This window comes from Eptatretus burgeri, chromosome 14 (genome assembly GCF_056783735.1).
Source record: "Eptatretus burgeri isolate ZD-2024b chromosome 14, Ebu_testis_v1, whole genome shotgun sequence".
Lineage (NCBI taxonomy): Eukaryota > Metazoa > Chordata > Myxini > Myxiniformes > Myxinidae > Eptatretus > Eptatretus burgeri.
Window position 1 is genome coordinate 18,497,364 of NC_140974.1, and position 13,824 is coordinate 18,511,187.

Consider the following 13,824-nt stretch of genomic DNA (forward strand, 5'->3'; position numbering starts at 1 on the left):
ATGATGATACAAGCATCAAATTTGGCACATTTGTTCTCCAGGGGATTCTAATCAAATCTGCCTGATTGGCCATTTGAAAATCCAAATTTTGAAAAATTTGAAAAAAAAAAAACTTCAAAAAAGTCAAGATCACGAATCAATGTTGGATGCTGGCTGAGATTGGTGAATGTTTCAGAAACATCATCAAAGACATTCCAAGTCTGCCATGCAGTTTTCTTCCCTTTACCGCCGAAGGCAGACACGATGTCACATCTAGTGAACGCATGGAAGTATGGGATCCCTCCAGCTTTCTCAGGCCCTATTGCAGAAACTACCTCATGGACTGGAATCCATCACACCTTGGCTCCTTGGCCAAAGGCAATCCACATGTTCTCAAGACCTAGTTCCTGTAAGAATGGCAGTACAGATATTTCTATGACTAGTACATCCGTGTCATTAGCCTTAATGATAATGGACTTGCTACCATCCGTCGTTGCATCCCTGGCGTGTACAAATATTCGAGTGTCAGCTTCTTCATGACAACATGGAGACACAGCATCCAGTGACTTCCTTGTGTTGCTAATGGCATCTTCTCCTTTTGACAATGACTGTGTTTGTCGTCTGTGCTTCACACATCTTTTCCACAAGGAAGTGAAACAGCTCAGTCTTGTTGCTATCATCTCAAAGAAAGCTTCTCCAGTTACTTGGGGTCTTACTGGTTCCTGTCATTCTTCTTCTGATTCCTTGCCCCCTTTTCAACCTTGTGTCGGACTTCAGACTTGACTTCTTGTACACATCAAACACTACGTCCACCCTCTGATACCTGGCACCATAGGATTCCACCTTTGGGATGATGTCTTCTTTAGCATAGTCATTGAATATCTTTGAAGTGTGTGGAGGTAGGGCATTGAAAAGTGCTGAGCCATCAATGATGACTGCATCTCCCCTTGGTTCTCTGTCTGGGATGTTCACTTGCGCTTCAAGAATTTCAGCCAGCTGACTTCAAATTTTTTTTATTTTTTTTTATTTTTCAAAATTTGGATTTTCAAATGGCCAATTGGGCAGATTTGATCAGAAAGCCCTGCAGAACAGAAATGCCAAATTTGATGCTTGTAGCATAATTTGCACGATTTTTCTGCTGTCTACTACACTACTTGTATTCTTCCCATCTCCAGCCCTTTCCCAATCAATTTTTCTGACATCTTTGCCTCTGCCCACATGTGTCCATAATAAATTGTCGTCTTATACCATGATCAGCAGTGTGCTGGATACCCATATTACGAGTGAAACGCCTATTATTTCAGAGCCTGCCTTGAGAATCTATACATAAAGTTGTTCCAGAGAAAAATCACGGTAAGATTTATCAGTCATTAGATATTCTTAGATACGTAGCTTCATTACACTTGTTAAAAAAATTGAATCTATTTTAACTTAACCTTACTACATGATGTTCATTTATCCAACTTCAGCTCATTCAGCATCATGACAATGTCTCCCAGATAGCTCAGATGGCACAGCATAAACTGGTATACTGGTATGACTCACCAAACGACCTGGGCTCAATTCCCCACCTGGGTGTGTATTTTTCCCACATATACTTACATTAATTGCAGTCTCAGTGTTAGGACTGTGTACTTCTAACATCGTGAAGATGAAGTTAAATTTTAAAGAAATTAACATTTTTTGTCTCACGATATTAAAAAAGGCTGGTTGATGTATTTTGGACTTTTCAATAAACAGTCCACAATGGTATGCATAAATATCCATTAAAAAAAAGTTTTTGCAGTTTTCTTTTTATTATTATTTTTTTAAGGCACCCAAAATTTGACTTTGTGAAAATGATCCCCTGTGTAAATGATCAATGACGCAACATACATGGAATTAAATAAAGGCTAACAAAAAATGCAAACATAAAACGTAAACTTTATCAACACGTGCCGGAAAAAGATGCACGTGGTGTGAATAACACAATTAGCATACAAGGGTTGATAATTGAATCCAAATATTTACATCATTATGGATTAAAACTTCAAGAAATTATGTATATTCTGAAGTATTTGTTGTTGTTGTAGTAATATGGCCATTGAGGGAGTGTTTCAATCCAGGTCAAACCTCAGAGATTCATCAGGTGTAATCATTCTCAAATCCTTTGGGTGGGGGGAAAAAAAATTACAAAACTTTTTTTCAACAAAAATGATAATTTATGCAAAGACAAACACCATTAAATCCATGGAATCCAAACATGAAAGGCATCAAGTGTGATGGCATCGAACCCGATTCAGTTTCTTGAACTCTATCAGCTGGAGGAAGATGTGCTCCAGGACGTGCCGTGAGTCTTGTGCATCTGGTGGGATTTCGTTTGACACGCCCAGAATGTCACCGCAGCGTCGAATGTACAGGTCCAGGTCTCCATCGGAGCCTGAAAAACGGCAGCTGGTTCAGCACAAAACCATTGAGCTTTGTGGGATATTGGATAAAATTAACAGGATGTTGGTCAGGGTAAGCTGAAATTAACACGATGTTGATCGAGATTTTCAAAAGCTGACATTTCGGACTTTGACTCTTCATCGGGGCAAAAGACACTCGGCATTAACCGGTAAAACTAGAACAGCACTCGGTAGAGCACATACCTCCGCCAAGCTGAACAGTTTACGTTTTGTATCCCACTGATAGGTCTGATCTGCATCCGGACCTTAACCAAAATCTCATCAATTTGTCCTTATCACACACTCAACCTGTCCACCAGGTTTTGTCAGAATCCGTCCATAACTTTTTGAGATATTGTGCTCACAGCCAGATAGACAGGAGTGAAACTATAACTCACCTCCGTCCATTTTCGGTAGCGGAGGTAACTTTTCCTCATTCTCCATTCAGCTTTGTGGGATACATAGCCAGCTACTTTAATGGAGCATTTCCATTGCAGATGGCTATCTATGCTTGGCTTGGTGAGGAAAATGTTTAACTCCGATCAAAACCAAACAGAGCTCGGACAAAACAACACCCTGGCTCTTGATTGTGTGGGGAAACAGCCTTTACAGCCAACTGTGTGCAGTGGAAGAGCTCGTTGCACTCTTATTTTTTTGTTTTCAATTTCGAGGCTCGTGGAGCAGCAAGAACATAGAATGCATCAGGATCTGAGATGGTGGTGAACAGTCGTCCGGAAGACTTGGAGAAAAGAATGCGATTGAAGAGAATGTGGAAGATTGTTCCACAGGTGGTAAAAAACACAACAAGAGGAACAAATGTGTGGATGGGGAACAGTGATTCTGCATTTTGCAAGTTTCACAGAGGCACGTTGTTGACAGACAATGTGTACCCTGAAAATACCTGGGGAACAGAGCAGCGAAAGAGCAGAGTAGTGGGGCAACTTAGCTAAAAATAGCATGACAATTGTGCATTTTGTGAGGAAAGCACCAAATTTGGCACACGAGTAGCCTATCATATTATGAACACATTTGGATATTGGGCCATCTCAAAATTTTTGATGGCAGTGGAAAATGGCTGCCACAGCCATCAGCGGCTGAATTTGAGATGGTCCAATATCCAAATCTGTTCATAATATGTTAGGCTACTAGTGTGCCAAATTTGGTGCTTTCCTCACAAAATGCACAATTGTTATGCTAAGTTGCCCCACTAGAGGGACCAGAAAGGTGGTAGAAGATAGAGAGATCAACGACCTGTCTGCAATGTGAAAGTGAGAGGCCCATTGACTGAGCTTTGTCATGGGAGATTCCAATGATATTGAAGGCCTTGGTTTAGACAGTATCAAGTTGAGCAAGGTGTGAGGCAGGGGAGCTAGCCCAGAGGAGAGAGCAGTCCTCCATAAAGCTGTGGATGAAGGCTATGTTGGTAGATAAGAATTCAGTTGTGCCATGGAAGTACTTTGCATGATGGAGGATGCCCAGTCAGCGACTGTCTTTGGAAGCCAACTTAGAAATGTGGTTTGTCCAAGAAAGATAGAGATAGAGATAGAGAGAGAAGAATATTCCACGATTTCCCCCTAAAACTGTTATGCCCTTTGTTCTTCTTTCTTAAGCCTTAATCCTAACAGTTTGGGGTTGGCTACTCGGACCTGCCTCACACATTCTCCTCCGTCTTCTGTATCTTCCTCTCTCAATCCCTTGTTCTTAAAATCTCTTACCACTGCATCAATCCACCAAAATCTCTGTCTTCATCTTGATCTTTCCTCTCTAATTGGGTCATTCCATACATTCTTGATTGGTTGCTCATCCTTTCTTCTCATCATGTGCCCAAACCACCACAATCAAGCCTCTCTAATCTTTTCTGCAATACATGCAACTCCGGTTCTCCTGCTACTCCTCCATCTATAAAGTAGAAAATGAAAGGCATAAAGTGTGAAGGACTCTTGTTTTCTGCATGAGGTTTGGTAAAAGGAAGTAATGGAATGTGGAATGTCACAGAATAATCAGGCAGGGTTTCACCAATTGTGTAAATGTACACCAATCAAAAAATCCTGTTCAGAGAGCAGCACTACAGTACTCACATTTGTTGGTAATTTGTGCTAGGTGAGCCTTTTTGGAAGAAAATGCTTCATCCAAGTCATACATCTCAAGTGGTGGGGGCTCAATCTCCCGAAATGCCAGTGGGAATACCTGTGCACCCAATGGCAAATAGTCAAGAAAATATGTTGGGGGTGGGGAAAGGGGGAAGGAAGGTTAAAGTCCGATTTTATGGCAGAATCAAGGTTAGATCAGACACATCCAAAAATATCAGAGAGATAAAGTAATACGGTACCAGAAAGTTTACTTCATCATGGTAAACTTATGCAGTGGGATTTCCAGACACATTGCACATTCAACATCAAAAGCAAGAAGCTCAGCTTCAGCAGTCAGTCAAAAAGCCAGCCGACTGAAGATGATTCATCCATGCAATTTGCTTCAATGTAAATGGGCTTCACCTTAAGGTCACCCCGAAGTTTGCCTCATGATCAAATTGATGTTGTATGGGATTCACACGTGAATAAGCCGTCAGTCAATTGTCGACACATCTTGGGTGAAAAGTACACCATTTGTGACTCGCAATTAAAATCACATCAGCCTTCCTCACAATATCTATGATGACCTTCCACACACTCTCCAGTCCAGCTGAGATGACTACTACCACTATTACCTCAATGGCTTGAATTAATCCCACCTTGAGGGGTCATCTGCACAAGTTTCCCCAAGCTCCACAGCCATCTGGCCTGACCGAGTGAGTCTGATTTTTATTTTTATTTTTAAACATTCATGGTGGCACTTACACACAAACTAATAATGGTCTAGATGCCTCTGATCTCTCAGCCTTCCGACCATCCGTAATGCACACATTCTTCGAGTAACCGTTTCCTGGTAAAACTCTCAAAATCCAGGCTTACCACCCACCTCCATTATTTTGTTCATCTTTTTACCTGTTTTTGGAACCGCCTTCCAGATGCGGTTCAATTGCACTCTGCATCCCAGGGCTTCAAAAGTAGGGAGTGTAACACCATCTTCCCACAATATTTTACAACCCCATTCACCCAATCTAAACCAACCCTCTTAGTTGCCAGTACAGAGAAGCCACCGATCTGCCTGTGATGTGAAAGCAACAGACCTTGTGCTTCAACCGCATTATAGGAGATTCCAATAATTTTGAGAGCTTTAGATTCCCCATAACCTATAGGGGAAGGCAGTACTCCATTGAGCTATGAACAAAGGCCTTGAAGACTGTGAGTAGTTCTGATTTATAAAGAAAATAAATTAGACTTTATCTTCAAGTTCACAACAAAACATTGTTTCTGAGCAACTTCTCAGCGAGGCACAGGGAGGAAATTGTGGAATTATCATGTGTCTGTTCAAAATATCCAATATTAGGAGTGTGTGTGTGTCCACTATCAGGATAGCCTGAAAACAACATCTGCCCAACCTCAAGATTGAACTTGCCTTGTCAAGTCTGTCTCTAGTGTATGCTCCCCTTCCATCCCTTTCTTCACGTCAAATGGCACCACAGCCGACTCTGCTCATGACAAGGATGAATGCCTCAATTCTGTGTTTGCTTCCGAATATAGTATCCCAACTCCTCACTCTCAGTACCCAACCTTCCTCATCATACCCAAATGCTCCTGGACTCTATATCTTTTGCACTTGAGAAGGTGGAGAAGGTTCTTTCAACCCTAGACTCGGACTCTGCTACTGGACTGGACTCAGCTCATGTATCCTAAAAAACCTGCTCAGATGCTCTTGCACTTCCTCTCTCTGCCCTTTTCACCCTATCATTTGCCCTGGGTCATTGTCCGTCTGCTTGGAAATCTGCCAATATCATTGCATTACTTAAAAGGGATGCAAAACATATCCCCCTAACTCCAGACCTATCAGCTTATCTTGATTCGTCAGCAAGGTCATGCAATCGACGATCACAGTTGATACGAAATCCTTCCTTTTCTCTAACAACCTCATCTCAGATTACCAATTTGGATCCAGACCAGGTCATTCCACCTTGGATATGCTGCTTCTACTCACCTAACAATGGATAGATGACTTCAATGTCAGACATGAGATCAGGGCAGTCTCTCTGAATATACTGTATCCCATGATTTTGATGCAGTCTGGCATCCTGCCTTACTCTCCAAACTCTCTGCCTATGGCATACAAGACCAACTTAACACATAGCTTACTGACTTCCTCTACTCTCGTAGCCAAGATGTGGCACTCGATGGAATCCTTTCATCGACTCTCCCTGTCAAGGCAGGAGTGTCCCAAGGCAGTGTTCTGGGCCTAGTCCTGTTCCCATTCTTCAGAAATGATCCATCTAACTCTCTGGAAAATCCTTTTATCAATTTTCTGATGACTCCACCCTGTGCCGTGACATTCCTCATCCTTAAGACAGGCAGGCTGCAACCTCTTCCCTCTCTTTCGATCTTGAGAAAATCACAAGCTGGTCAAACACTTGGAAGATGTCTTTCAATCCAGACAAACCTCCCACTCTCACTATGCCTCTCTGAAAGGACCATCTGGCAAATCCTCCGATCGACATTCTAAACAATCCTCTTGAGGATATTCAGTTACTCAAACTCCTGGGTCTCACTGTCAGCCAAGATCTTTCTTGGGCAAATCACATTTCAAAGTTGGCCTCCAAAGCCAGTCGCTGACTGGGCATTCTCTGTCGTGCAAAAAAAATCCTTCCTTGACACAAATGAACTCCTATCCATCTAAAAGGCCTTCATCTGCAGATTGATGGAGTACTGCACTCCCCTCTGCACAGGCTCTCCTGCCTCAAACATTGCTCAGTTTGACGCCATGGAAACCAGGACCTTCAACATCATTGAAATCTCCTGCGCTGAAGCTGAGTCTATGGGCCTATCACTTTCCTATCGCAGACAGGTTGCTGGTCTCTGTCTTCAACCATCTCCTCACCTCCTTTCTGGTCTTTCACCCTCTGCTCTTGCCATGCTTTGCCACCATCAACCCCTTCTGGTAAAATTTCCAAAATCCAGAAACACTGCTCACATCCACTCACTCATTAGTTCCCCTTTTTTCCAACCTGTGACATCAACTTCCACATTCTTTTCAATCTCATTCTTCCCTCCAGGTCTTCAAGACAGCTATTCACCACCATCTCAGATCGTCCCCAATCCAAAACAATGATCTTTTCTTCACTCGTTATCCACTCTCCCTCCCCCACACCACCCCAAACCCTCCTCCTTCCAAATTTCCAGTTTTCCCTTCTTGGAGTTTCCTTCTGTATTCATCTTGTCCAACACAAGTGTCATTTCCTATCCCCCCATTCCTCCCCACATCCATTGTTTGTCCAAGTCACCCTCTATATTGTCCTTCAACTCCGCTGTTGGTGTTCCACCACACCCTCTCTCTCGACTGTACCTTTTGTTCCATAGTGTTCTGATCCGTTAAATGTTCTAGCTCTTCCACGAGCCTAAACTATGTGTACAAAAAAAGAAAAACCATTAGTTACCCAAACAGTAGCATCATGATTATCTGGTATCATTTTGGAAGCACTGCCAGCCCAAAAACATTCCATACCATTAAATTGGCTTTCTTCGAGATTTATTACTCACTGAATGCCATTTTTGGTTCTTCTGCCATGGAATTACTTTATGGAGTCATCCACTTCTCATGACATGTAAGGGTTGCTCCACTGTTTTGAGACTTCCCCCCACCCCAACCACCACCCCATCCCTCCACCCTTCACTTTATATGTCACAACTGAATGATCAAAAGCAAGGTCAGCATTTCTTTCTCATAATACCAGCAAGATGGGTCCATCTTTATTTCTGCCAAAAAGCCGAGATTCATTTACAGCCTGAGATGCATCATACTTCAGAAACTGTATAACAATCTGTGAGAGCCTTGGGAAATCAAATGAAAACCAAAGTTTGGCGTGGGAGATAGAACTGATTTTCACAAGACCCTTCGTGCTTTTATAAAGCGGATACATTCAAGTTTGATGGTCACAATCAGGTTCCTATTACACTTGTAATTATATCTTGAAACTTGTTTTTTTTTCTATCCTTTACCTGTCAAAAGCTTCACACACTGGGCTCGATCAGATCATCATCAACCCCAATACCCGAAGTTTTCTGTATATTCATTTATTTGCTAAGTGAAACTAAAATACTCACGGCAGGTTGTAGAGGAGGCAGAGGCACCTCGAATTGTGGCTGGATCAGTTCAAGAGCCTCATATTTAACACGCAGCTCTTCACAGGCCCTGAGGGCGTTACAGACAGAATAACCTGAGATTTACAGATATTCATCAGAGTCATAAACAAAACATAAACAGTTCTCTCATCTCCATCAAATCGTTTTTGAAACAGTGACATGTTGCAAAAACACTTGCTCATCATTCATCCAATATGTAGTACTTTGCCAGAGGGAAGTGAACCAGAGAAAGTAAAAACCTTGCATTTCATGCCAAGGTGAAGAACTAACTTTATAACACTTGGCAGGGACTCGTTGTCAAACTGGAAATGCTTGATGACGAAGAGGGAGGTGATTTCCTGGGGGATCTCCTCATTCTCCTGCAGGTATACCCGAAGATCTTCGGCCATATGACCAGTGTCTGGCAGAGTATGGTAGTCTGAAATCTGCCAAGCCACATCAAGTTCATCCTTTGATCAACCGTTTATCATCATCATATGAATCGAGTTAAACTTGCAACACAAAACATGCTGAATGTTACTCTGTTAATTCCTTATCAATCGGAACCCTCTTCATGTTAAACAAGCAAAATCCAGGATCACTCCTCACTTCCACTCATTTGTTCCTCTTTTCTCTTGCCGGTGGAACCATCTTCACCAGTCTGTTCAGTCCAATTCTGCACTCAAGGACTTTGAAACAGCTGTTCACCACTACCTCAGGTCATCCACATCCATACTCATGATATCTTCCACCCCAAATGACCCCATTCCCAAGCACACTCTTTTTCCAGGTTGTTGTGAACCCCCACCTCCTCTCCCTCACCTCTTCTTGTTTGTTCATTATCTGTTTCATCCTCACTTTCTCCTTTCTCTTCTTGCTGTATTTCATTCAGTTTATGTGCAGCTTCTTCACCCACGTGTGTCCTACCCCTCCTATTGATTTCATTATCACTTCTCTTATGCTGTTGGTATTTCCCCATTTCCATTTTGTTCCCTTCCATTCTGCTTTAGCTCTTCCACGAGACTGTATAAATAATGAAATAAAAAACTCTCAAATGCAATCACTTAGTTCTCGAGTTCCGTCAACCCATGGCAGACTTCTGGTGACGGCAGTGATTGATCAGGTTTCTCCAAACATCCCTATCCTGCACTAACTCCCGAAGCTCTGACAGAAACAGCTTGGTTGCAACCTTTACCCCATCCATCCAGCCCATACAATGTATGACTCTTCCTCTTCTTCCTTCAACCACACTCAGCATGGTGGACTTCCACAGACTCGTTTTCTGCACGCATGATGGGTCCAAAGTATGACAGTTTGTTTTATTATCGGTGCTGCAAAATTCTTAAAATTTCACGTCAATTGGATGAAATTTATGATTTTATGTGACACTGCCCTTTGACCTTATGAGCAAGTTATAAATTTGTCATCTCCATATTTTCATAATAGTGCTTTTTGAAAATTTGATGACAAAATGCTTTTCATCTCTTCCTCCTCTTCCCTATAAAAGGGGTGAGGTCCGATAGCACCACACTTCGGCCCTGCCTTGATGATGATACTCCTCTACCTCCCTCTGTCCTCAGCCAACTCTCTCCACTCTCCAACCACCCTACTTTATGGATGTCCCTCCTCACACAATCCTCCCATCTCAACCATGGTCTACATCTCTTCCTCCTACTTTGCTCCCTCAATCTATGCGATCTCCCTGGAAAGGTAGTGGCAGCAGAAAAAAGTAGATAAGTTTAAATTAGAATTAGATAGGTACCGGGAAGTTATAGAGATAGAGGGGTATGGGGATGTTGATAAGACTTTTAGGTAGTTTGAGCATTGAAGGTGATTGTGTGCATGTGTACGGAGTGCTGTTGGTGGGGTCTTGTCAAGGGGAGTTGTGTGGTTGATGTGTTTTTAACCAAGCCCATTCCCCCTCCTCTGAGGGGAAGAAAAGGGGGTGGGGGAATATAAAAACTCCAAAGAAAAAAAAACTAACAAATTTATTTCATGAATTAAAAAAAAAATTTCATTTTCTTCCTTGGATTTTGTGTGGATGGGGTGGTGTGGTGCTCACGCAGGCATGATAGGCTAAATGGCATCCACCTGTGTTGGATTTCCTTATCTCTTTGCCATTCTCTCTTCCCCCATCCACACCAAGTGCCCAGTCCATTTCAACCAGCATTTCACCAATCTCCCCGTCAAACTCATCTGCACACCAATCTTTTCCCTCAGTTCATCCATCCTCCTGACCCAGTTGTTTTCGCAAACCTGCAGCCTCTGATATTCTCTCTGTCAGTGCCACCATCTCCAAACCGTAAAGTTAGGCCGGTGTTACACATGACATTAGAACTTTCCAATTTTCTTGATATCTTTCTGTCTGCCATTACTCCCTCCACACATTCACCCCCCACCTGAATCCTCCTCCACACCTCTGCCTTGGACTTACCATCCCCGGTCACTGTTCGTCCTAGATACTCAAACCTATTTCCCTGCCTGATCTACTTCCCCTCTAACCTGATATTCATATATTTTCTCTGCTTCCCGACCTGCATCACCTCAGTCTTCTCCATACTCATATTCAGCCTATGCTTCCAACATGCCTTCTTCCACTCCCCCAGTACTTTCTGCATGTCCTGGCCCACTCTCCATCACAACAGCCAGATCGTCTGCATACAGCATCTTCCCCATACTACCCCTCAAGCTCACCTTCCTGCTTAATAGCTCCATCACCATGATAAACATGAGTGAGCTGAGAGCGCTTCCCTGCCTCAAAACCAATGTTCAGGCTGAACTCCTCAGACATCCCAGGACCAACCAAGACTCTTCCCTTCGTTCCCTTGTACATCCCTTCCTCCAACCTAACTTCTGCTTCCAGCACTCCCATCCATCTCAGTGTCACCATCACCATCTCTCTCGGGACAGTGTCGTCGGCCTTCTCCAGGTCCACAAATACCAATGCCATCTCACCTTGCAACTCAATCCTCTTCTCCACCAGCTGTCTCAGCGTGAACATCCCATCTGCCACCCCCTACCCTTTCTAAACCCTTGCTGCTCTTCTCTGATCTCCCTCACCACACTCTTCCTTATCCTCCTGTGCAGAATCCTCTCCAGAACCTTCATGACATGACTTAAGAGTGTAATGCCCCTGTACTTCACCATATCTTGAACATTTCCTTTCCTCTTCAATATCAGCACATTAATCCCGTCCTCCACTCCTCTGGAATTGAATCCTCCCTCATACATATGTTCAACAGCCTCTTCGTCCAACTGACTCCGACTACTGCTGTTGCAATTATCATCTCTGTGCACACCTCATAAATGCTTGGCACTCTTCCCATCTTCATTCTCTTCAATGCCATCCGCACTTTCTTCTCTGTGGTCTCCACCAACTTCACTTTCACTTCAACATAAACGGTAGCTCCACCTCACTGCTGCTTCCTTCCTGATTTAATAGCTCTTTGACCTATCCTTCCCACACCTTCAATACTGCCCCCTTCTCTGTCACTAGCCTCGGGCCACCATCCTTAATCACTGCCCCTCTTCACGTCCTTACCATCCTTATCCCTGTCACGAGCCAATTTATATATCATCTTCCTTCCACAATCCTCTTCCAACTTGTTGTACACCTCCTCTTCCATATAATTCATTGCCTTATCCACAGCTCTCCTTGCTGCTTTCTTCTTCTGCTCATAAAGGTGCAGCAACCCTGCATCCGGCTGCCTCCCCCTATCCTTCTTCTTCTCTATCCTCTTCCAAAACTCTTTCTTTACACAAACTGCTTTCACGACCTCCTCCATCCACCATGCCTGGTTCCTATCCCCCATCGATGCAACCTTTCCTGACATCCTTCCACACAAAACTTCTGCAATTCCCCTAAACCCCTCTCCATACTTCTTCCACTCCTCCTCCAAACCTTCCGCTTCTTCACTATGTTCCTCATACCTAGTCTTAAACCTCTCCTTGTACTCTATGAGGATGTTTCCCCAACACTTCCCCCACCTAATAATGTTCCCACCCTTGCTCTTAACCTCCATCCTTTTCTCCATCCATACCACAAACACCACAATCTTGTGCTGGGTGGTAGTATGCTCTCACACCACTGCCTTACAATCCTGCACCCTCCACAACTGTCACTTCCTCACCACCAACAAATTCAGTTCTGTTCTATGATGTCCACTCCAAGATGTAATCTTGTGACTTTCCCACTTTTGAAAGAATGAACCATCCCATTCCTCGCCACCAGCTCTACCAGCTCTTGACCCTCTCTGTTCCTCATTCCCCAACCAAATTTTTCAAAACATTCTTCTTCACCCGGCTCCGCTACGCCCACATGTGCATTAAAGTCCCCTGCAATGCACAGCATCACAAACAGCTCAATCACACCCATCATCCTCTCCAGTGCACCCTTGAATTCCTGCTTCTCCACCCCAGTCCTTCCTGTTTGTGGCCCATATACCAAAATAACACAAATCTGCCTCTGTATCACCACCCACGCCATAACTATCCATCCCTCCCATCTCTCCACTCTGACCACCTGCTTGCTGATTTCTTCCGATAATATTATTCCCACACCACTACTCCTTCCATCCTCACTAGTGTGCAACATGTTGTATCCTCCTACCAACTTCCCCACCCTGTCTCCTTTCCATTTGGTCTCCTGCACACACAACACTTCCAAACTCCTTCTCTGCATTATCTCTACACCACTCTGACACATCCCCCCCCCCCCCCCCCCATTGATCCCACATTCAAACTACACAGCCAGACCTTGCTTCTAAATCACTGCCTGCCTAACAGAGCCAGTATCATCTTGGATAATTTGGGACTTTCAGGTTATCAATCAGCAGTGCTGCTCTGGCTGACCTGCTGGATCTACGACTCTAGCCTGCTGTGCGCGCGCGATCACACACACACACACACACACACACACACACACACACACACACACACACACACACACACACACACACACACACACACACACACACTTCTTTCGCCACTCGACTGCCAACCTTGGTCTCATTTTCACCCTCAACACTTGACTCCTCTCCTCCACCTAATTCAGTTCTCCCTCATAACACTCACTCCTACCTCAACCAAATCACTCCTCCCTCACCAAAGTAAAAAAAAAATTGTTAAAATTTCCAAAGTAAACAGTGTCAATCACACAGTCAATGCTTTTAACACTCAATTCCCATCAGTTCAACCCTCGACTCCTTTGTGCT

General features: G+C 43.6%; 1 protein-coding gene across 2 annotated transcripts in view; it reads right to left on the minus strand.

The window, feature by feature from the left end:
* Positions 1-1,756: 1,756 nt before the first annotated feature.
* The window catches only part of IFT52 (intraflagellar transport 52), a 34,492-nt gene continuing 22,424 nt past the window's right edge, over positions 1,757-13,824 (minus strand). For both annotated transcript variants that reach the window (XM_085853833.1, XM_085853834.1), the window contains 5 exons: positions 8,903-9,057; positions 8,594-8,681; positions 4,484-4,592; positions 2,253-2,398; positions 1,757-2,126 (listed from right to left, as the gene is read on the minus strand). In XM_085853833.1, coding sequence (XP_085709959.1) covers positions 2,076-2,126; positions 2,253-2,398; positions 4,484-4,592; positions 8,594-8,681; positions 8,903-9,057 — 549 coding nt within the window. In that variant the 3' untranslated portion in view covers positions 1,757-2,075. The remainder of the gene's footprint in view (positions 2,127-2,252; positions 2,399-4,483; positions 4,593-8,593; positions 8,682-8,902; positions 9,058-13,824) is intronic.